General features: G+C 40.8%; 1 protein-coding gene across 1 annotated transcript in view; it reads left to right on the top strand.

The window, feature by feature from the left end:
- Positions 1-7,960: 7,960 nt before the first annotated feature.
- Positions 7,961-25,061, top strand: part of MYRF (myelin regulatory factor) — a 126,691-nt gene continuing 109,590 nt past the window's right edge. The window contains exon 1 of the mRNA XM_018565168.1: positions 7,961-8,361. Coding sequence (XP_018420670.1) covers positions 8,316-8,361 — 46 coding nt within the window. The 5' untranslated portion in view covers positions 7,961-8,315. The remainder of the gene's footprint in view (positions 8,362-25,061) is intronic.

The following is a 25,061-nucleotide window of genomic DNA, read 5'->3' as shown; positions in this document are numbered from 1 at the left end:
ACACAAAATAGTAGTATTCAGCATATGAATTCCTTTTTCATTTCACGTGTTTATTAATATTTATCTCCATGTTTACATGCAGACCAAGCTGTCCAGCAAAAATTACAGTGACGGTTGAGACAAACTATAAAATCGCCAGAGGTGCTTACAGTGGTCACTTTTTTTATTCGCACAGTTTAAATCTTCTTTAGAGAAAACAATTTATTGCAATGTTCAGTCAAAAGTCAACGTTCGTACACCCCATGGCAATTGTTGACTTTTTCAAGATATTCGAACGGGCCAATATTAGATCTTTATCCAATATTTAATAAAACACGAGAACATTTTCAAAAATGTATTCAACAAAATATCAATAGATGTAACGGTGTAATTGGAAAATAGTAAGCACACCTTTGGTCTTAGACGGTGGAATTGCCCCTTTAGCAGAATTTTAGGCAGTTCACATTCACAGGTCTCTGACGTCAAATCGGTGACATTTTTGACCAGTTTGCCATGAAAATGTTTTGGGTTTCCTTGCCTGATCTGTCCATTCCAAATCCGCCCCATCAAAATTCAAGATTTTTGACTAGACCAGTCCATAACCTTCCATTTCTTCTCTTTGAGAAATTCATTGGTGGATGATTTGCTAGTGTGCTTCAGATCATGTTATCAGACCATTTACAGTTTAACCTCAGCTTTCAGATAGATGGCCTCACATTATCATGAAGCAAACTTTTATAGGATACAGAATTCATAGTTGACCCATTCATAGTGGTCACTATATCACCCTGATGAAGGGACCCTGCGTGGCCCCGAGATGTTGGCTTTTCTGACACAGGTGACATCAATAAACGATCAGCAAGATCTAATAACGACAATTTCTGAGTGCTGGTGACTTCATTTTTGTTCCTATTCATAGTTGACTCATTTACAGTTGACTCAATGACTTGATTTGATGACTACTTTGTGTTTCAGTTACTGCCACATTATCTTAAAGTGATACTTTATGTAACAAGATGGAAACAGCACAGTAGATCCTGCGGATTGTGGGGGGAATGGGAATCCATACAATAAACATTTGCTTGAGTAGTAAAGAAAATGCCTCAGTATATACAGAATAAGAATTAACCAGAAGTTCCCTCACCAAAGAGTAGATTATTATTCCAGGGGAATTAGAAACCTTAACTGGCTTTAGCTAAATGTGAGAGAGAATCTCTGAATCTTTAGGATGAATGGTTACTAAAATGCAAACAAATCATTTCAATCATTGCAAAGGAATTCTTACACAACAAACAACACACAATGTTTTACATTGCCAAATCTCTATTGAATAAATGGTTTAAGCAATAGAGGTCATTGATGGAAAACATGCAGGAACCTCTAGAAGAATGACAAGAAAAGCAAGTAGGTAGAGCCAGGTATTCTAATCAATAAGTCAGGTTTTCCAGTCAGTTCAGGTGGGGGTTTTCCTTGCCTTCTGCATAAATATTGACACAATGTATGCTGGCTGAACCTCACAATAGGATTCTATTGAAAGAAACCAGTCGTGTAAAATACGGAGGCAGCTCTTGATGACTTTCCCTTTTCAAAAAGTTTTCTCTCTGGCCATCATGTTGACCCGTTTACTTTAGTTATTTCTGAGCTGCTGTTGCAGAACAAGTATGCATTTTAGAGAAGTAAAAACACAGCATACCCACACCAAACCCTCAACCCAACTGTGAAACATGGTGGGAAGCATATAATGCATGGTAACACTACATCAAGTACTAAAAACTAATGAGCATCAAGTACTATGAAATCTGAATCTGGAAATTCAGCAGCAGGCTGTCAGTATCAATGTTTATCATCTAAAATGCAAGGGGAGGAATTTATCAAAGCAGTTGCAACAGTTTTAGCCTCTTAGATATTTTTTTTAAATGTGCAAATCTGTCTTTCAATATGTGCCCCTATTTTGATCGGAGCTTTCACTACTTTTCCAAATGCACGTGTTTTGCACCTGATTTCTTCAGAGCTTGCACTACTTTTTCATTTGCATGTTTTTTGCACGTGTTTTCATCTGCACTTGTTCTGGGCTGTCTGAAACTGGAGCATCACCTAAGAAAACACTTGCAACATAAGAAGTCCCCATGACCACTTCTTCAAGATGCGACAGTTAAGCTTTTTGCCTGGAGTGACGAGTCTCCTTTCTGGAGTATATTTAACCTCATTTATGAACAACATTACACTAGCATCATAAATCTGGTGCAAATATATTCCGTGCAAGTTCAAACACTCGCAATTGCTATGATAAATTCCCCCCAGGAGTTTGGGTCTTGCAATGGCCTGAAGATTCAGGCAATACTTCGCAGAGAAAGAGTCTACCATAAGTTAAGATGCATACAAACTGTTGCACAGGTCTGATCAGTAGTAAAGAAAACTCCACTTCTGCTGACGTCTGTGACGAAACGTGTTGAGTGGGTGGGTATACGCTGACATCACTCAAAAGTTCTAGCAGTAACTCTTGCGGGGGTCAATTACCAATATGCACATTCTTAGTGATGCGTAAGCACCTTGTATGGTGAGTCTGGTTTTATTTTATTTTTGTTACTTTAATAAATTTGTAATGGTTTTGAGCAATGAGAGATTTGTATTTCTTCTGCACTAATGTCCTACTGAGAGCTATTTAATGAAGAAGATGTGGAAAGAAGGAAGTGGCCCCTGAGGGATATTATTAAAGTCCTATGAGTGTCATTAAAGGAGGGCTATGGGGTTAGGGCTTTTCCCCATAGTTCTCCTAAGGCTAACGGGAGGACACAAACTAGCATCTTCCCGTCACCCTAAGCTCAGTATACCGCGAGCTACAGCTCGCCGCAGCCGGAACGGATCCCGACAATTCTGTCTGGATTCATTCAGCTGCGTGAGTCACAGCAGGCTCTGCCTCCCCCGTCCGTTCCGCCAGTCAGCGCTAAAGGATCGCATAGGGGAGGGGGGGGGGAATCCCTGCAGGGAGCCGTTAGTGACAGTCACGGCTCTCTGCACGGATAGATCGAGAAGTGAGCGAGCGACGGTATGTGTTTGCTCACTTCCCGATCTACTGAGCCGACCTCTGACAGTTTCATTGTCACAGGTCGGCTCAGATTATGAGGCTGAGTGAAAATCACTTGCCTCATAATTCTCCTTTAATGAACCATTTATTAATTTATTTTAAAAAAGAGATCCATAAAGCGAAGGAGCAATGAAGGATATTTGTGGGAATACAAAGAGTATTTTGACCAATATAATTTTGCCCACCTTATTCGGTGAGTTCGTTTAACTTGAAAGGAGCACTCAATGGGTGGACATATTGGATAAGGGCTGGTTTTAAAGCACCTTTGAAGAACACTAGCACAATATATTTGCACATTTTTGTGTATAATTATTTATTAGTACAGATTTATAGTGCAGTGCGTTTTTTATTTCTTTAGCTCCAATCAGTAGCTACAAAACGTGTTTCGTTGATGTAAATATCAACAAAATAGTCCCAGTAGTTGCTAAATGTAAGAATTCAGGTTCTTTTTCCGTTAATGAACATTATTGTTTATACAATTTGCTACAATTTGCTACAAAATGATCTGTGTAGGCTGTTTAATAATTCTGTCTTTTTTATTTTCTTGAAATTACTTTTATAATGCTTGATGGTTGAGTAATGTCTACACACCATACAAATAATAAAACAGTTTAAAAAATCTGGTAAAAGGTAACACTTGTTAGAAAACATTGTATAACATGACATGGAATGAGGCTCAAGCTTAAGATGTGTAAGGCCAGGTTCACACCTCGGCATTTTTGAGCAGTTGGCAAGCGCTTTTAAACGCCCAAAAGAAGAAATCCCATGATTTTCAATGGCCCCTGTTGACACCTGAGCAGCAAAACGCCAGCAGGAAAACACAAAACGCAGAAAAAGGTACACGTGCTTCTTATGGAAGTTTCATGCTTGTTTTTCCCCAATAGACTTTAATGGAAACGCCAGAAAACGCGCGGCAGAAGCATGTTGCACATTTTTCGTGCGCGTTTATGTGTGTTTGTACGCGAGTTTATCCATTGACCACAATGTTTCTTAAGCTGTGTTTCATACGTCTTCATGTCCTCTCGTTTTACCGCACGTAAAACTGTGCCAATAACCGCACGCTGAACCTGCACTTACAAACGTGCACAAATGATGCCGCTTAGGTGTGAACCATGTTTTAATCAGCTCTATGACGTAAACACAGATGGAAGGAGAAGCGCCGTCTGTAGCAGTGAGTGTGACTGTCTGAAGGTATGATTCATGGTGAGAAAATGATAGCAGTCCTTTTCTGTGCCCCTTACATGTCTATATCCATGTCTACAATCAGGAATGCACCTTCCACCCCAAGAGCGGTGTTTACACACTTAACTGCAGTAATAGTAATCAATAAAACAAATACCATTGCTTTTGTCTTAGACTACGGGGAGTGTGCTGCTGGTGAAGCAGTCATCGCTCACATGAGACCACAATGCTAGGGGTCACAGTACATCGATATTATTGTATAATGTACAGATTGGGGGTTTCATTTATATGAAGGGGATAAAATAAAAACGGGGAGAAACGGTATCTTGTTGTGAGAACTTTTTTGGTGCGCTAAAGACTGGTGCAAGTACAGAACTAATAGCTATAGTAAGTTAAAGTGTGTCTAAACTCAGAAGAATGCAATATAATGCAGCTTACCAACCCTAAAGCAGTAGTCCAGGGACTTTTTTTTATCTTGTATTGGAACTACCCCCACGCTGCAAGGGTTAAGTTCTGGTTTTTGTCTAGGATCAAAAATAACAAAGTTATACTCGCCCAATCCCAAGACACAGTTTTCTTTTATACCGGTCCCGTCCACCTCGCTCACTCTCTGGTCCAGTGGTCTAAGGTCCCGCGAGTCATCATGTCTTATACACAGTTTATTGGACGTGAGGACGCCGAGGGACATAGTCACTGCAGCGAGGAGGAGACCTGTCTAAGGAAGCCCATTGGGCCTCTGCCCCAAAAGAAGCGCCTGTACTTTTTTGAGCAGGCTTCAAGTGGCAATATGCTCAAGTGTGAATAGGAACCAATGAACATGATGGAAATTGGAAATCCTAGTATCGAGGATTGAATTGCTTCTGCTGGAGCTTCAAAACGCACTTCAAATTGCTCAGATGAGAATGGGGCAGAGCAGTTGATGCAATCTGGTGCCATTCTGAATGCACCCTGCCAAGGAATGTGCACTGCAATGGTCGGCCAAAAATTATACTTACACCTTTTTTGGTTGCATTTTGGTGTGTTAACCCAAATCATTTCTGGCCGGGTTGTCCTTCAGTGGAGTAGGCATTTGATGATGCCCCTCCACTTTTGAATTAATCTTGTATCAATCAATCATGTTATCAATTATGGGTGGTTCCACAATGGAGTGAGTTCATAGGGAGACATCTGTCTAGCTGGTTGTTTTATATATATGTATGTATTATATGTGATCTTTCTTCTTCTTTGCCATTTTGGTGTGTTAGACAGCCCATTCATATAAATAGGATGCCTTAAAGTGACACTTAACTCAGGAGTTAAATCTTAAAAATACATTCAAGTATCTTAACTGTTAACAAAAATGTATCTTATTTGTGTATCACTCAGCTGTAGATCTTCAAATCATCTCTGAATTGGTGCTGACACTGTCCTTCCTTCTGGAGGGGGGCTACTTGTGTTCCTCATAGTCCCTGTGTGTGTTGTAAGGTAGCCACAGCTTCAAGATCGCTCCTGTGATGGACTATAATCTCAATACAAATTAGTAAACTAAATGTGAGATTGTGGTCCATCACAGGAGCGAGCTTGAAGTGGTGGCTACTTTACAACACACACAGGGACCATGGGGAACAAAAGTAGCCACACTCCAGAAGGAAGGACAGTGTCAGCACCAATTCAGAGATGATTGGAGGATCAATAGCTGAGTGATACACAAATAAGATACATTTTTGTTAATAGTTAGGGTCCTTGAATTTTTAAGATTTAACTGCTGAGTTTAGAGTCACTTTAATGTAATATATGTTAACATGTGGCATAAGGCACATTAATGCACATGTGGTGTATTGGTGTAAATGGGCCATCAAAGTATTGAAGTGACCCTGCATCTTCAGAAGGAGTGCTAAAAAATGACTGCCTCCATGTTTTTCTCCTGAAAATGTCGTTTAAATTTATAGTAGCATCACCGCTAACCATTTTACTAAATTGGGAAATACTTCACTGAACAAGCTGCACTGGTATTTATAGGAATAGGGAACTGGCTGGATGTTTGTTCCTTTTCTCTTAATAATTATATTACTATATCTGTTTTCCTACAGTACACCTGTCATCGGAAATATGGGGCGGGTCTCCTTCTGAAAATGCTAGTTGCCTGGTTGTGCCTGGCTTCATGATCCTGAGTCACAGACCTAAAACAAGCAACAATTAAAAGTTGGAGGAATCCTGGAACTTTGTATGTGTGTTCCAGGTCAGGAATTCAGAGAGTAGTAAAGATAAAAGATCAGCATGATAATTAGGCAACTAGAAGAGGTCAGCAGTGGCACCTTCCATGGTTCACTTGGTGACAGATTATTATAAGAGAATTCCTGCTTTTACTGTGTTTGTTTTTATTCAATACAAAGGTACAGATTTGTCACGTTATACTTTTTATAAGTGAAAAGTAAAAATTGTGAAAAGAAAACTGTGAAAAGAAATTTAGAGGGTTATTCACTAAGCTGCCAAAGGCATTCGAGTGAATAACCCAACCGAAGTGAAGTGAGCTGAACGCTGTTCCGCTTTTCACTTCTGGCTTGTACGGCTGATTTCAGCCCTACATCGGCTGAAATCAGCCGTACATCAGCTCTGTACGGTCGCCTTCGGTCAGCCGAAAATACTCTGCATGTTGGGCTGAGCCGAAGTGCAGAAGGACTTTGACTCTGAGCCAACATCTGGATCGGCTGAGCTGAAGCTCCGGCAGCTCACTTGCTGCTGTTCGCCCCTATTCTCATAGGCTTTCGGCTCGGCTCGGCTTTGGCCGACACCTGCTGAGTTTTCTAGCAGGTCCCAGCCAATGAATAACAACTGGGCAGAGCCGCCCATTTGTTTTTGTTTAATGACAGATCAGCATACCCAGGTCATTTGGGGACGCTGATCTGTCATTACAACTGGGCGGAGCCAGCCGTGAGATCACCCCGCTTCGGCTGTCACTACGGCTCAGTAGAGCGAAAGCATATGCCTCCGGCTCGGCTGCACCGCTCAGCCACCTTTTGGCTGCTGTATGGCCTATTGTTAATAGCCCGTACAGCAGCCCTTTGGTTTGACTGAACCGAATGGCTCCGGCAGCCGAAGACAGCCGTGAATAACCCTGTTAGTCTGTAAACAGATATATAGATTTATAGGTGAATGATCAGCTTAATGTAAACAATCTATAAATGAGTGTTAAAGCCAAAGTCCGATAATACGAAAAAAAGCTAACCCTGCAGTGGACCTTGCATTATACTGTAAAGTCCATTTTAACCTATTTGGTCATTAGAAAACTTTAAAACTGCAATCTGCTTGTTTGCATGTCATTTAATAAATGTACTTGTAACTTGCCTCCATCCCTCATTCACAATTAATTCAGTATTCATTTGGTGTTTAAAGTATATCTTCATTTTTGGCCAGGCAGTGTATAAAAAATGAGAATTGTATTACATTTTACAATAAAACCACATGATTGGTAATGTCCATGGTTCACATGAATCATAGCAAGAATCTGGCTCTATCTAATTTGTATCTTGAGTTAGTAAGAAGCAAGTCCTTTTTTTATCTTTACCTTTTTTTATGCAATTTTAACTTGGTAGATGATGCTGAGTATCTAATATGTACATTTGATATAGAATTACTGTTTAGCCACTAGGTGGTGGCAGAGAAACTTTGGGAGAAGCATCCTCCCCAGGGAAGGAGCTCAAGGGAGACAAGCTGCTATACTAACCCTGACACTACCCAGAGAAAGGCAAGAGGGGAGAGCTTTAGGTCTCTTAGAAAGGAAGCTAAAGAAAGTCATGTTGAATGATCTGCTACTCTAATTCAGACATTTCCCAGAGAGTGAGTTAATGAGGAAAAGTTTGGGATCAGAAGGAAAGCGCTGGACTTAGAAGCTGAGGATCTGGTTAAAGCTGGACTGCTGCATTGATCTTTTTCTTTGGCTGGCAGAGTACAGCCGTGTTCTCCAGTGTGAACTGTGTAACTGACTGTCACGCTACCAATTCACACCCTATTGGAAAGACTCATGGTCTGTAACCTTATGGCAGCCAGGACTGCACAGCCCTAGGACTTTGGGTACCTCTTGGATAAAGCCATGGAAGTTGTGGATGAGACGGAGGCTTTACAACGCTTCTTTGAAGGTAAGAGACATTTATAACCACATGGGAAACCTCAATAGGGGTGACCGCAGCAGACATGACCCTTGTAGATACAATAAAAAGAAAATAAGGCAGACCACACGATATACAATTTACTTTAGCTCTACCATCAACTATGTAGTACAAGGGGGTGCGTGAATTGATACTACCTAAATGGATTGTTTAGGCTGGCCCTCATAATAAATAGATTTGGTAAATCTAAAGTTGATTGTACGGTGTATAATAAGCCTTAAGGAGACTATACAGAGATTGTAAAATCAAATGGTATAGTGCATGGTCAATGTAAGACTTCAAACAAAGCCATATTCTATTTTTATCATCCTTGTATCAGATACACCTTGGCGACTTAATTTACACCTTGGCACGGTAGCCACCTTTTAGACGTTCAGCCGCAGTTGGCTGGAATATGTTTTCTCGAAAGAGCTCAGGGGGAAAAGCTGATGCTATTCTAGCCTGTAAAAAAAGCTGTGGCATTTTAACCAATGATTCAGAGGAATGCCAGGAATTGCCAATCCTAATGGCTTTCTATGGCGATAAATAGGTTCACAAAATAGGCCCGAGGTCACACTGGGGCACCATGATAAACGAGAGGTACCAGAAAATATTTTCATCTATTAATATATAGGATGAGCATCTGTTTTATTGAGGTACCATAGGCTACAGCCAAGATGACTGCACATGTTTCAACTCATCAGCATCAATTCTATCTCCTCTGATGAGACAAATACCTGATAGGAAGGTTCAGGCTCATTTGGAACTCATTTCCCTCTATATATAGAGAGAGTGAGATTGTGTGCACTTATTTTGTAATGTCCATACAATCTAAAGTAACAAAAACAAAATCTGATCATTCAGACGGAAGAACGTCACAGAATCTCACCTTCATTTTTCCACTGCTGTATTTAAGAATTCAGTCCAAAGCAGATCTGTGTTCAACAGCATATAATATCACTTCTTGTAAAATTCCATCATTTCCTGTTACAATTCATATAATCAAAGTCATTGTTAAGTGATTCAAAAAATAAGCACGTAAAATAAAAAATGTCTTTGTAATTTGCATTGCAGCGAATGTATTATTGAAACTTAAGATCACTTTATAATATTATAATATAAATACATATTTATAAATAATTCACAACAAATATTTACTTACTATACTTATTGTACTCAATTAATTACAGTTTTAAGATGCTCTCATAGATGATTTGAACGGTGACAAAACAAACACAAAAAAGCCCTAATAGTATATGAAGTGTACAGAATGTGAAATCATCACCCATCCAGTTGTTTTACTTTACCATACAGATTACTTTACAAAGTGGACACTGGACAAAGGAAAATGTCCTTTTTATTTTTACAAACTGAACTCGTAGATAAAAATTTAAACCTGAAAACCAGCAGAGTATGTGTAACTTTAAAAATGTGTAACTGGAAATAACATAGTTGCATTGGTAAAAAGAAAAGGTGTAGTTGGTACAGGTAGTAGAACATTCAAGAATATTGCAGAACAAATACTCTGTTACAAATACTGAATTGTGTCAGCTGTACAATCCCCAAAACCATATTTTTTTCGATGTTTATGAGAGTTCTGTTATTGTATCGAAAAACATAAATGTACCGAACCAGCACTCCAAACACAAGAAAAGGAATACATGTCAATCAACACTATGCCCTGTGACTGAGATTTCAGGTTTTAGAGTTTCTAATTTTAGCAATGAGAATGCAGATTATGTCCTAAAATAAGACTACGGTACGGCGCTACTATGTATCCAGCCACACCAATAAGATCTGGGGGTCTTCTTGTAATGTCACATGTAGGGGTGCCATAGGAAGCTATGTATGGATTGAACATGTGAGCCTATGTATGGATTGAACATGTGAGCCTATGTATGGATTGATTGAACGTAGAAACCTATGTATGGATTGAACGTAGGAACCTATGTATGGATTGAATATAGCAACCTATGTATGGATTGAATATAGAAATCTTTGTATGGCTTAAATGTAGGAACCTATGTATGGATTGAATATAGGAACTTATGTATGGATTGAACATAGGAACTTATGTATGGATTGAACATAGGAGCCTATGAATGGATTGAATATAGGGACCTATGTATGGATTAAATATAGAAACCTATGTATGGATTGAATATAGGAACTTATGTATGGATTGAACATAGGAGCCTATGTATGGATTGAATATAGGAACCTATGTATGGATTGAATATAGGAATTTATGTATGGATTAAATATAGGAACCTATGTATGGATTGACTATAGGAACCTATGTATGGATTGAATATAGGAACCTATGTATGGATTGAACGTAGTGACCTATGTATGGATTGAACGTAGTGACCTATGTATGGATTGAACGTAGTGACCTATGTATGGATTGAACGTAGTGACCTATGTATGGATTGAACGTAGTGACCTATGTATGGATTGAACGTAGTGACCTATGTATGGATTGAACGTAGTGACCTATGTATGGATTGAACGTAGTGACCTATGTATGGATTGAACGTAGTGACCTATGTATGGATTGAACGTAGTGACCTATGTATGGATTGAACGTAGTGACCTATGTATGGATTGAACGTAGTGACCTATGTATGGATTGAACGTAGTGACCTATGTATGGATTGAACGTAGTGACCTATGTATGGATTGAACGTAGTGACCTATGTATGGATTGAACGTAGTGACCTATGTATGGATTGAACGTAGTGACCTATGTATGGATTGAACGTAGTGACCTATGTATGGATTGAACGTAGTGACCTATGTATGGATTGAACGTAGTGACCTATGTATGGATTGAACGTAGTGACCTATGTATGGATTGAACGTAGTGACCTATGTATGGATTGAACGTAGTGACCTATGTATGGATTGAACGTAGTGACCTATGTATGGATTGAACGTAGTGACCTATGTATGGATTGAACGTAGTGACCTATGTATGGATTGAACGTAGTGACCTATGTATGGATTGAACGTAGTGACCTATGTATGGATTGAACGTAGTGACCTATGTATGGATTGAACGTAGTGACCTATGTATGGATTGAACGTAGTGACCTATGTATGGATTGAACGTAGTGACCTATGTATGGATTGAACGTAGTGACCTATGTATGGATTGAACGTAGTGACCTATGTATGGATTGAACGTAGTGACCTATGTATGGATTGAACGTAGTGACCTATGTATGGATTGAACGTAGTGACCTATGTATGGATTGAACGTAGTGACCTATGTATGGATTGAACGTAGTGACCTATGTATGGATTGAACGTAGTGACCTATGTATGGATTGAACGTAGTGACCTATGTATGGATTGAACGTAGTGACCTATGTATGGATTGAACGTAGTGACCTATGTATGGATTGAACGTAGTGACCTATGTATGGATTGAACGTAGTGACCTATGTATGGATTGAACGTAGTGACCTATGTATGGATTGAACGTAGTGACCTATGTATGGATTGAACGTAGTGACCTATGTATGGATTGAACGTAGTGACCTATGTATGGATTGAACGTAGTGACCTATGTATGGATTGAACGTAGTGACCTATGTATGGATTGAACGTAGTGACCTATGTATGGATTGAACGTAGTGACCTATGTATGGATTGAACGTAGTGACCTATGTATGGATTGAACGTAGTGACCTATGTATGGATTGAACGTAGTGACCTATGTATGGATTGAACGTAGTGACCTATGTATGGATTGAACGTAGTGACCTATGTATGGATTGAACGTAGTGACCTATGTATGGATTGAACGTAGTGACCTATGTATGGATTGAACGTAGTGACCTATGTATGGATTGAACGTAGTGACCTATGTATGGATTGAACGTAGTGACCTATGTATGGATTGAACGTAGTGACCTATGTATGGATTGAACGTAGTGACCTATGTATGGATTGAACGTAGTGACCTATGTATGGATTGAACGTAGTGACCTATGTATGGATTGAACGTAGTGACCTATGTATGGATTGAACGTAGTGACCTATGTATGGATTGAACGTAGTGACCTATGTATGGATTGAACGTAGTGACCTATGTATGGATTGAACGTAGTGACCTATGTATGGATTGAACGTAGTGACCTATGTATGGATTGAACGTAGTGACCTATGTATGGATTGAACGTAGTGACCTATGTATGGATTGAACGTAGTGACCTATGTATGGATTGAACGTAGTGACCTATGTATGGATTGAACGTAGTGACCTATGTATGGATTGAACGTAGTGACCTATGTATGGATTGAACGTAGTGACCTATGTATGGATTGAACGTAGTGACCTATGTATGGATTGAACGTAGTGACCTATGTATGGATTGAACGTAGTGACCTATGTATGGATTGAACGTAGTGACCTATGTATGGATTGAACGTAGTGACCTATGTATGGATTGAACGTAGTGACCTATGTATGGATTGAACGTAGTGACCTATGTATGGATTGAACGTAGTGACCTATGTATGGATTGAACGTAGTGACCTATGTATGGATTGAACGTAGTGACCTATGTATGGATTGAACGTAGTGACCTATGTATGGATTGAACGTAGTGACCTATGTATGGATTGAACGTAGTGACCTATGTATGGATTGAACGTAGTGACCTATGTATGGATTGAACGTAGTGACCTATGTATGGATTGAACGTAGTGACCTATGTATGGATTGAACGTAGTGACCTATGTATGGATTGAACGTAGTGACCTATGTATGGATTGAACGTAGTGACCTATGTATGGATTGAACGTAGTGACCTATGTATGGATTGAACGTAGTGACCTATGTATGGATTGAACGTAGTGACCTATGTATGGATTGAACGTAGTGACCTATGTATGGATTGAACGTAGTGACCTATGTATGGATTGAACGTAGTGACCTATGTATGGATTGAACGTAGTGACCTATGTATGGATTGAACGTAGTGACCTATGTATGGATTGAACGTAGTGACCTATGTATGGATTGAACGTAGTGACCTATGTATGGATTGAACGTAGTGACCTATGTATGGATTGAACGTAGTGACCTATGTATGGATTGAACGTAGTGACCTATGTATGGATTGAACGTAGTGACCTATGTATGGATTGAACGTAGTGACCTATGTATGGATTGAACGTAGTGACCTATGTATGGATTGAACGTAGTGACCTATGTATGGATTGAACGTAGTGACCTATGTATGGATTGAACGTAGTGACCTATGTATGGATTGAACGTAGTGACCTATGTATGGATTGAACGTAGTGACCTATGTATGGATTGAACGTAGTGACCTATGTATGGATTGAACGTAGTGACCTATGTATGGATTGAACGTAGTGACCTATGTATGGATTGAACGTAGTGACCTATGTATGGATTGAACGTAGTGACCTATGTATGGATTGAACGTAGTGACCTATGTATGGATTGAACGTAGTGACCTATGTATGGATTGAACGTAGTGACCTATGTATGGATTGAACGTAGTGACCTATGTATGGATTGAACGTAGTGACCTATGTATGGATTGAACGTAGTGACCTATGTATGGATTGAACGTAGTGACCTATGTATGGATTGAACGTAGTGACCTATGTATGGATTGAACGTAGTGACCTATGTATGGATTGAACGTAGTGACCTATGTATGGATTGAACGTAGTGACCTATGTATGGATTGAACGTAGTGACCTATGTATGGATTGAACGTAGTGACCTATGTATGGATTGAACGTAGTGACCTATGTATGGATTGAACGTAGTGACCTATGTATGGATTGAACGTAGTGACCTATGTATGGATTGAACGTAGTGACCTATGTATGGATTGAACGTAGTGACCTATGTATGGATTGAACGTAGTGACCTATGTATGGATTGAACGTAGTGACCTATGTATGGATTGAACGTAGTGACCTATGTATGGATTGAACGTAGTGACCTATGTATGGATTGAACGTAGGGACCTATGTATGAATTGATTGAACGTAGGAACCTATGTCTGGATTGAACGTAGGAACCTATGTATGGATTGAACGTAGGGACCTATGTATGAATTGATTGAACGTAGGAACCTATGTATGGATCAATCACAAGTTTGATGAGCACAATCATATGTCTATGGGTAGCTGACCACACATATTGCCATCTGATTGTACTATCTCTATTCAGTCTCCTTTAAGATGGCCATCCGCTATACAATCTGATTGTAAATTCTCTGTACAATCCCCTTGAGAGATTTCAAAACGAGGTAATATGAGAGCACACCTAAACCACCAATTCAATTAGTGTGAAATCAGACAGGCCCTTGAAGTACATAGTTGACATTAGATCTAAAGCACACCACACTCGTTACAATCTGATTGGATAGATTAGGTAGACCCTAATATTCACTACCTTTGATACATTTAAATGAGATTGTACAGATTATATAGTGTAAGGCCCGCCTCAAGTTGGCCGTACTCTATACAATCTGATTGTACAATCTCCTGCCAACAACTGTGTAGTGCAAGAGCCTGCCTGGTTGGATGCCAATTGATTGGATAGATTAGGTAGGTGCTTATATTACATAGTTTTGGTAAATACAAAGGAGATTGTACAGAGATTGTACAATAAGATTGCATAGTGTATGTTGACCCTTACATTTACGAACAGCTACATTGTACAAGAGTCTACCTAAACAGTTCAATCAGATTGTGCTATTTGTGGCCAGTTTAAGACTTAGGTGACAGAAGATTCCCTGTAGAAGATTGGAACTCCTTGCCGTCAGTTGTATTATTTGTAATACATTTTATTTCTAAAGCACTTGTCATCCAAGGGTTAACCGTCTCACGAACGGGCTGCGCTACCACCATCATCCTGTTGTCCTATTAGGTAAAGGAATAGTTTGGTTGAGCCGTCAAATCAATGATCTTGTATAACAGGTGTAGCCAAACTCCATCCCGCCAGCTGTGGTGAAACTACAAATCCCATCATCCTTCTGTCTCTGGGAGTCATGCCTGTAGCTGTCAGAGTCTTGCAATGCCTTATGGGACTTGTAGTTCCACAGCAGCTGGAAGACCATAGTTTGGCTAACCCTGTTACATAGGATGACGAATACCCATTATAACATCCTATGTAAAATAACCTGCACGTGTTGCAGCCTGACCATACACATTAAAGTGCAACTGAAGTCAGTTTTGGATTGAGTGGAGAGGGATTAAAACACCTGTCAGGTTTTTATTGCTGTCTGTGTCCCCCGTTAGGAAGATTCACCCTTTCTATTTGTCCTGGTGACTGTTAAAGTGAAAGAAAATCCCAGGAAGAGAGGGGAAAGCTTCCAATGGGGACACTAGTTCTGGTGACTACAGGAGATTTCCCTGTCTTTGAGGGGATTTTCTCTTACTTCCTGTTGTGGTTATCGGGCTATTTTGAGTTAAACTGGGAGTTTTATCATGTGTGTCAAACCCCTTTCCCTCCTGAGTCCAGGGCCAGAAGCGAAATTTCCCAATGGGACACATATGACGAAGCTGACGGGGTTATAACCCTCCTTTACTTTATCCAAAACTAAAAAACAGTTTTGACTTGAGTTTTACTTTGAGGTCAGAGATTTAGTGAATGTCTTTGTTATTCTGTGTATTGTATTGTGGTGTATACTATTCCTATGTAGTCCTGCGTGGTATTTCCCTGTGATAACTGATAGTTTTTGTGCGGACAATCATATCTATATGTGGGTGGGGTCATCTCTGGACATGGAAATGGATATTTGCACAAATTTCAATCAATTTGGACATTCAGATGCATCCGAATTCCAACGCGTCCCAATGTGAACGAATCTGAATGCTCTTTTAGCGATGGCCACCGCTGGTTCTGCAGTTTATTGTGCGGTTTCGGATTTGGTGGCTCGTTGCCTTCGAATTTGAAACAGCATTAGAATTTGTTTCCTTTGACAAAACAAATGAAAATGTTTTTAGTTTTCATTTGTTTCGTCCGGAAAAATTTTTTTTTGCCATGCACATGTCTAGAAATTACCTGTTACATACTGTTGGATATACAGGACAGGAAGTGAGGGGAAATCTAATGGGGACATGTATTCCAGAGACAACTAAGAGGAGATTTATTTCACATTAGAGAGATTACCTATTACATACTGTTGTATATACAGGACAGGAAGTGAAGGGGATCTTCTTTTTGTTCTCACATCTAAACGATGAGACTGTGGTGAGTAAATAGATACCAAACATGTCAACCCTTAAATTTGTGCATGCCTGGGAAACAGCAAAAAACGTAAGTACCCCAAATTGTCCACAGGCAACACTCTAAACGCCTTTACAGGTCATCAGTTTAGAGTTGACAGTGAATGATGGCCCTAGAATTATTATTGCCCTCACTCCGCCATGCGCTGCAATATCTAATATGTGTGGTGTGATTGTTGTTTTCGTACGCATACACAAGCATTGCGCATTTCCAAGACTGGGCTCACCATTGCTGACTTGCACTCTTAATATGATAACAATTTCAAGTTTAAAGCCAAAGACATTTATTATTATACTGGATTTATATAGCGCCAACAGTTTGCGCAGCACTTTACAATATAAGGAAGACATTAAAATAACAATACAAATCAAGTCAAGATGGTAAGGAGGGCCCTGCCACTGAGGGCTTACAATCTAAACGGGAGCGGGAAGTGATACATGAGGAGGGAGCTGTGTGGGGATGATTTGTTTGAGAGCGTGATGGTTGAGCGGTTAGGTTGAGGTGGGATAGGCTTCCCTGAAGAGATGAGTCTTTAGGGAACGCCTAAAGGCAGTCAAGGTGGGCGACAGACGGACAGGTTGGGGTAAAGAATTCCAGAGTATGGGAGAGACTCTAGAGAAGTCCTGGAGGCGAGCATGGGAGGAGATGACAAGGGAGCTGGAAAGCAGGAGGTCTTGGGATGAGCGGAGTGGACGGTTAGTGTGATACTCTGAGACAAGGTTTGAGATATAGCCGGGGACAGAGTTGTGGATAGAATATTTTTTTTTTTTTTAACCAAAGCTACAAAAAGGAAAGTAAATGTGACTTCAAAGCCCTGTGATTGGAATCAGCCTGGTACATAATAACCTCCCCAAAACCACCTCAATATAGGGACTACCAAAGGCTGAGGAAGACTATGTTATGTCTATATTCCACTGTATAGTAAATATACTAAGATTTAAATAAAAAAATAATAATTTAAAGAACAACTTTATTAAAACATATAAAAAAAAATTGTCACTGAAGTACCCCTGGGGCAATGTAAACTTAATCAGTGAGCACAAATCAGATCAATCTTGAATGAGAATCTCCCCAAAGTGCAACAACCACTTCAACAATCACTGCACATTTTCATAACTATGCAAAGAATGCATGTACAGTATAAGCTATAATATTGCAAGTGCTGATTGTAGGCCACTTCCACAATCTGTCATAAATGAACAGATAAATGGTTTTCATTATTGAACATGGAAGAACTAGGGGGGTTAACATGTATTGGCAGTCATTTAATGGTTATATGTGAATAGAAGTGGTTACCAGTTTGACACATTCATCATTCTTTCATGTAGTGATACCAAACAGTGAGTGTCTAACTTTCAGTCCCATTGTGTCCAAAACTAATTTGTACCATTGTTACCGGCAAAGCGAACCCGTCTTGCAGAGGTGCCAGAGTGCAGGAAGTGACAGCATGCTGTTAGTGAGGTATTAACATCCCGCTATGTCCTCAGACATGGGACTGGAAATGAATTCTGACAGCAGAGCCATTAAAATGGGCACATTGAGCTTGTAATTCTGTTCTTGCTGTGAACAATGTTCATTTGTATGTCTACATGACTAGCTTTGTCCTATTTTTAAAAATTATTTAGTAAAATTACTTAATTACCAATTCCAGACAAAGTACAACCTATGATCAGAAACCATCAGTAGAAAAATGATATATATTATTATAAATATGCAGTATGTAGACAGATATTTACACACACATAAGATATTAATAGAAAACTCATATTATTGGGAGATAAATATAAAGTAGTCCATCTTTTGGCATTTATTAAATCCTTAAATATATAGAATAGCTTGTGTTCTATGTACAAAACTGTTTCTGCTCATTTCTCCAGCTACATTATTATTATTATTATTATACACGATTTATATAGCGCCAACAGTTTATGCAGCGCTTTACAATATAAGGAAGACATTACAATCACAATATAATTCAGGATAAGATGGTAAGGAGGGCTCTGCCCCTGAGGGCTTACAATATAAAAGGGAGAAGTGATACATGAGGAGGTAGATCTGTGGGATGAATTGTTTTAGATCGTGATGGTTGAGCGGTTAGGTTGAGGTGGGATAGGCTTCCCTGAAGAGATGAGTCTTTAGGGAACGCCTAAAGGCAGTCAAGGTGGGCGACAGACGGACAGGTTGGGGTAAAGAATTCCAGAGTATGGGAGAGACTCTAGAGAAGTCCTGGAGGCGAGCATGGGAGGAGATGACAAGGGAGCTGGAAAGCAGGAGGTCTTGGGATGAGCGGAGTGGACGGTTAGTGTGATACTCTGAGACAAGGTTTGAGATATAGCCGGGGACAGAGTTGTGGATGGCTTTATAAATGATTGTTAATATTTTGAATTTTATCCTTTGGCTATTGGAAGCCAGTGGAGGGATCGGCAGAGGGGGGTTGCAGACACTGAGCGGTTGGTTAGATGAATGAGTCTGGCAGCTGCATTCATGATAGACTAGACTGGGGGGAGGAGCCTGTGTAGAGGTAGGCCAATGAGGAGGGAGTTGCAATAGTCAAGATGAGATATAGCAAGTGAGTGGGTGAGTGATTTTGCGGTTTCATTGGTGAGGAAGGTGAAGGCGGCAGGATTTGGATAGTGATTGGATGTGGGGAAGAAAGGTGAGGTCCGAGTCAAGGATGACACCTAGCACCTTGGCATGGGGGGAGGGGTGGATAGTTGTGTTAACAATCTTAAGTGAAAAGTTGGGGTAAGGTGCACGGGCGGGAGGAAATATTTTGAAAGATTGGGTTTTAAGAAGTGTTGCGAGTTTTAGATCAGTGGTGAGGGGTTGCCTTGTTTTTGTTGTCCCCCCCAGGAAGAGGGGGGCCTGGTGGTGAATCACCTTGCCACTAGAACCAAGAGCGATGGGAAATACAAAACTTTGCAGTTGTCACTGCAACAGAAGGAAAGAGGAAATCTTCCAATGGGGACACCTGTCCTGGTGATAACCATCAGAGGGGAATTCCACTCATTTGCAGAGATTTCTTTTTACTTCCTTCTGTGTAACAGGAAATAAAGGGAAAGTTGTCCAATGGTACACAGATAGTAAAATAAGAAAACAGACAGGGGTTTTAATATATTTTCTATTTCCTGTTCCTACATCCTTGAAGATACACTTGAGGCTAACATGGTGACAGATTATCTATTCATACAGTACAGCAGATTATATGGCTACATAATATATGTGAGGTTATCATACACAACATATACATACAGTGCATGCGGTTCTATTGGTGCCACTCTGCATTCCATGTGGAGGGAGGGTCTTTGTACATGATTGGTGTGGAGTAACCAATAGGGTGGATAAGGAGGAGGGAACTGGGTGATCAGCAAATCTCTCAGGCTGGGGCGTGTTGTCCGTCTTCCTGACTGTCTACCGGAGAGTGTTGAGGACCCGCTGTAACAACCCTGTAACTCAGGGTGGGAAAACACCAGCCCTCCAGCTGTTGTGGAACTACAAATCCCATGAGGCATTGCAAGATTCTCACAGCCACATGATTGACTCCCAGAGGCAGATGCATCATGGGATTTGTAGTTGGGTTTTTTTAAGACTACTACATACAGAATTAAAGAGAACCTGTCAGGTCCTCATACATAAAAAGAAGTCACCAGCACTTCATAAGGGTGAAAAAAACAGTTTGAATTTGCTCACATGGATGCATGGTCCCAACGTTTCGGGGTCACGCAGGGTCCCTTCGTCAGGGTAACACAGTGACAAATTATACATATTGTGCGTTTTGTGCAATGCTTAGGTGTGATCCAGCCCTTACAGCGCTTACCAGAATTCTGTAGATCCATTAAAGTGTATGCACTTTTTTCAGTTTTGGATGTAGTAGGGAAGTGTTAAACCCCTGCCAGTTCGATTTTTGCTGCCTTTGTCTCTTTGGGGAAACTTCCCTTCACTTTCTGTCTCAGGGAAGCAACAGGAAGTGAGAGGAAAACTTTACATAGTGAGGAAAATTCTACTCTTAGACAGTTGTCACCAAAACCGATGTCCCCTTTGGAAGACTCAGGTTCGGATGACAAATGTATAACTTTGCATTTCCCATCACTTTCTATCTGACACCAGGATAGGGGTTGTTATGCTTCTCTATCCTAAACTAGAAAAAATATGACTGTACATAAGAGACCCGGGGACTCCGCTACTGCTGATTACCCAGCCTACCCTGGCAGTAACTCCGATGGGCCCTTCTGTCTGTGCTTTAGTAGTTTCCACAGACAGTATACAGTATCCTTCCCTACCAACTTCCTGAGATGAGAAAGAGGGACACCTTCCAGCACAATGTACTGTATTTAGGCAATGGACACACCCCTACCACACCCCCAGTTACGTGGACCATTGAGAATTTATGTGCCAAAAATAATTGGTAAAACCAAGAATTATTTTTACACCATTACGTTTCCTTCATACTGGCTTTTCAAAATAAAAAACAAGCTAATTAGGAGATAAGATAAAGGTTTTCGTGCAGAATAACACGTTTTGGTAGTTATATAGCAGCTTTTCACATTTTGTCCTACAACAATTGAGGAGGAAAAAGGGAAGGATGGATTTGGTTTTCAATGAGGGACAGGTCCTCCAATTGAGGGACAGTTGGGAGGTCTGGTATATCCACATGTGCAGACAGATGTTTCTTATTGCTATGAGTGTATTGTACACACAGTTACCTCCGTAATCCAGATGTGAGTAGACATGTGCACTGCCAAAAAATTCGTTTAGTTTAGTTTCGTTTTAAATTCGGATATGTGTTATTTCGTTTTTCAGGATTCGGGTGTGAAAGTCAATTCGGATTCGGAATTCGGATTCGGACGAAATTCGGCAGCGTTAGTACGAACGTTCGGTTCGTTTCTGTTCTTATTCGTTTCTTATTCGTTTGCAGCAAAAGTGACATTTGAGGGGGAAAAAATGTTTTTCTCCTTCTCTAATGTCACTTTGCTCCAACGAACGAAACGAATAAGAAACGAAACGAACGTTCGTACTAACGCTACCGAATTTCGGAAATGGAAATTCGGATTCGTTTGCATTCGTTATGTCTGTAATTCGGAATTCGGATACATCCGAATGTCCGAATTTCCGAAAATTCGTCCGAATTTCGATTCGGAACGAAACGAATCGCACATGTCTAGATGTGAGTATGTAATGCAAAGAGTATGTGTGCTGAGGGATAAACTCTCCACACATACCTGAGATATCTATTGGGGTCCACAGTCCTTTTGTTTTAAAGTTGTCTTTTGGCCGGTAATCTGGCCGGTGAGCCACGTGAATATCTGGGCTGGGTATTCCCAAATGCACCCGCTGTAGGCTCCTTGCTGTCTCTTAGAGCTTGCCAAACTTCCTGGATAGCAGTAGTAGTTCACTGATTGGCATATTGGAGAAATATCCTATATCTGCTATCCTAGTGGCAGAGGGGTGCACTAAGCTCTCGTTCACACCTGAACGTTTTGTAGCGCGTTCTACGCTCGACGAACGCTCTACAAAACGCTCAAAAATATAAATCCCATTGTATTCAATGGTCTCGTTCCCACCTTGGCGTATTTCCGCCCGTCCCTAACGCGCTACAAAACGGCCCACGCCTGAAAAGGTACAGGTACTACTTTGGGCCGTTTTGTTGCGCGTTTCCATTGGGATACAGCCAAGTAGCCTTCGGAAAAGCGAATCGCGGTAAAAAAAACGTGCGACGGTCGCGCATATGCAATACGCCTAGGTGTGAACGAGAGCTTAAGTAATCCTGTAACCACACGATCACTTTTTACAAAAGGGCATCCCTGTAAATAATATCTATCGGAGAGTGGCAAGACTGGTACAAGACAACAGAAGGGCAACAGTGCAGTGTCAGATTCCTCGCATCACCTTTCACCATCTCGTGGAGTCACGAGGCGGCCCAACGAAGTCATCTTGTGGTGCTATATCGTGGCCCAACAAAGTACTGATGGGATGGTGTAAATCTGCCTTTTTAGTGGCCCTAGGGTTGCCATCTTTTCTTCCAGCGAAACCCGAACACGCTAGCGACGCACGGAAATTGTTTGGGAGAATGAGTCGCGGCTTATTCATATGTAAATAGCGCCACCCAATCATATCTAAATATCACAGTCAAGACAATTTTCAGTGGGGGGCCAATAGCCCATATCTTAATTTTGGTTGCCCCGTCTGCTTGACATCTTTTTTCCGGGTCTCAGCTGCCATGAAACCCGGACACAGCATTCAAAACCCGGACTGTCCAGGGGAATCCCGGACAGGTGGCAACACTAAGTGGCCCCTGTCTTGAAAAGGAACTCCAGGATTTTCCAAAGTTAATTATTCCAGTGGGGCTACCCCAGAACTGCAAGAGTTAACTGCTCATTTTGGTCTAGGGGTGCAAACAAAGAAAATGTACTCACCTGATCCTCCGTCCCACCCAGCTTCTACACCGGTCCCATCAACCTCTTTTGCCCCGGGCCCCGGCTGTCTAAGCCCCACCGACATCATCACATTTTTGCAAGCTCCACTCACTTACATTAGACGTGAGGATGCCGAGGAACATACCACAGCCGGTGCAGTCACCGCTGCAGGATTGAGAATCGGGTGAGTGTATCTTCTTTTTTCCATTCACTAGACCAAAATGAACAGTTAGCCCTTGAAGTACAGGGGTAGCCATACTACAAGAGTTAACTTTTAAAAATCCTGGAGATCTGCTTTAAAAAGCCGCCACATCACTACTTCCAGGCCACTGTAGGTGTATTCGAATTCCTGCTCCCCCTGCTTCACGCAGTGGCTTCTTCCTTCCTGTAGTGATGTAAGAGCTGACAAGGGCAAATACAAAATGCAGTGGGGGGAGCAGGTATCAAACACCCGGAAGTTTTGAATACCTACATCGGCCCGAGGTATGGTTGGCACCTGTCCGGGAATCACCCGGACAGTCCGGGTTTTGAATGCTGTGTCCAGGTTTCATGGCAGCTGAAACCCAGACACAGCTAAACAGGGGCAACCAAAATTAAGATATGGGCTACTGGCCCCCCACTAAAATTAGGCTCAACTGTGATATTTACATATGAATTGGTGGCACTATTTACATATGAATAAGCCATTACTCATTCATATGTAAATATCATGGTTAATTGATATTCAAATTCTACACCTCCTTGCTGGTCAGTGTATATACCTCCTTTACAGCGCTGGTCAGTGTACTGTATATACCTCTGTTACAATGGCGGTCACTGAGAATTCCTCCGGTACACTGGCAGTCAGTGTATGGCTTTTTAACTAATTCCCTCCTCGCTCTCTCTCCTGTCTGTCTCCTGTATATTCTCCCAAAACAATTCTGCGCAGCACTAGTGTTCAGGTTTCGCTTGAAAAGGTGGCAACCCTAGCCCGAGGACATCAATTTAATACCAGGGCCACCAGAAAGGTTGGTATAGATGATCTTCTCTACATGGCTGCCTTTTGTTATAGGTTACCATGTGCTGGCAGAATCACTTTAAGACCTGAGACCACTTGGCAGGCCAGCTTGGCATTCTCACAGTACAGGCAATCCATGAATGTTGCTAATTTCTCTTTTTCCTCCTATGTAGATTGCCCTGTTTTATCTATGCATGTAAAGGGGGGCTGTCAGAAAGTGACACAGTTCAGGTGTTCAGTGGGATGGAAGGTCAGGGCTGGCAGCGTTTGGGAATGTAGTTTGTTTGTGACTGTTTATAGAACCCGCCTGGGTGCATCATATTGTTAAAAAGGTGCGGGGTGAGTCTGGGTGACCCTTGGCTGGCGTTTCGCTAGAAACTGGCCCCTCTGCAAGGAAAGAGTTACGGCAGTCTGCAAATATGTGGCATCCCCAGCACTCAGTTAATTTATGAGATAAGAGCTTGTTAAAAAAAAAAAAAATGGGCATTGGGAAAAATGTTTAGAAGAAAGGTGGGGGAGGAGTACAGCTGGGATATTCCAGGAGAGGCCATGTGTACAAAGTGTAACCCCTTCATTTCACCGTCCAGCCGTACACCAAAAATGTTTATCCGAAATCTCAGTTTCCCTCTATTGCAGACAAAAACAAAAATTAAGGATCAACACAAAATGAACAGGATATACCAGAAATCTACACCACAAAGAAAAAAAACCATAAGAGTTTCAGGGCAACTTGCTGACGGAATAAAAACATTTTGATAAGCTGGACATTTTTTTTTTTATTTTACCTAAGCAGGTAGTAAAACTGGCAAATAACAGTCAAAAATATTTTTATTTTTTCATAAAATTCCTTAGTTAATAAAAGTGAATGTAAATCTTTACAATTAATTTGTCATATATGTTGGATTTTGATGTGTTAAATAGACCATGTAAAGTGTTTTGGTATATTTGTTTGATAAGGGCAAAAGTAAATATATATATTTTGTCAGGGATA

Source organism: Nanorana parkeri, unplaced genomic scaffold (assembly GCF_000935625.1).
Source record: "Nanorana parkeri isolate BGI_ZX_2015 unplaced genomic scaffold, ASM93562v1 scaffold820, whole genome shotgun sequence".
In the NCBI taxonomy this organism is placed as follows: Eukaryota; Metazoa; Chordata; class Amphibia; order Anura; family Dicroglossidae; genus Nanorana; species Nanorana parkeri.
Note: the sequence above shows the minus strand (reverse complement) of the source record. Positions and strands in the feature narration are given on the sequence as shown.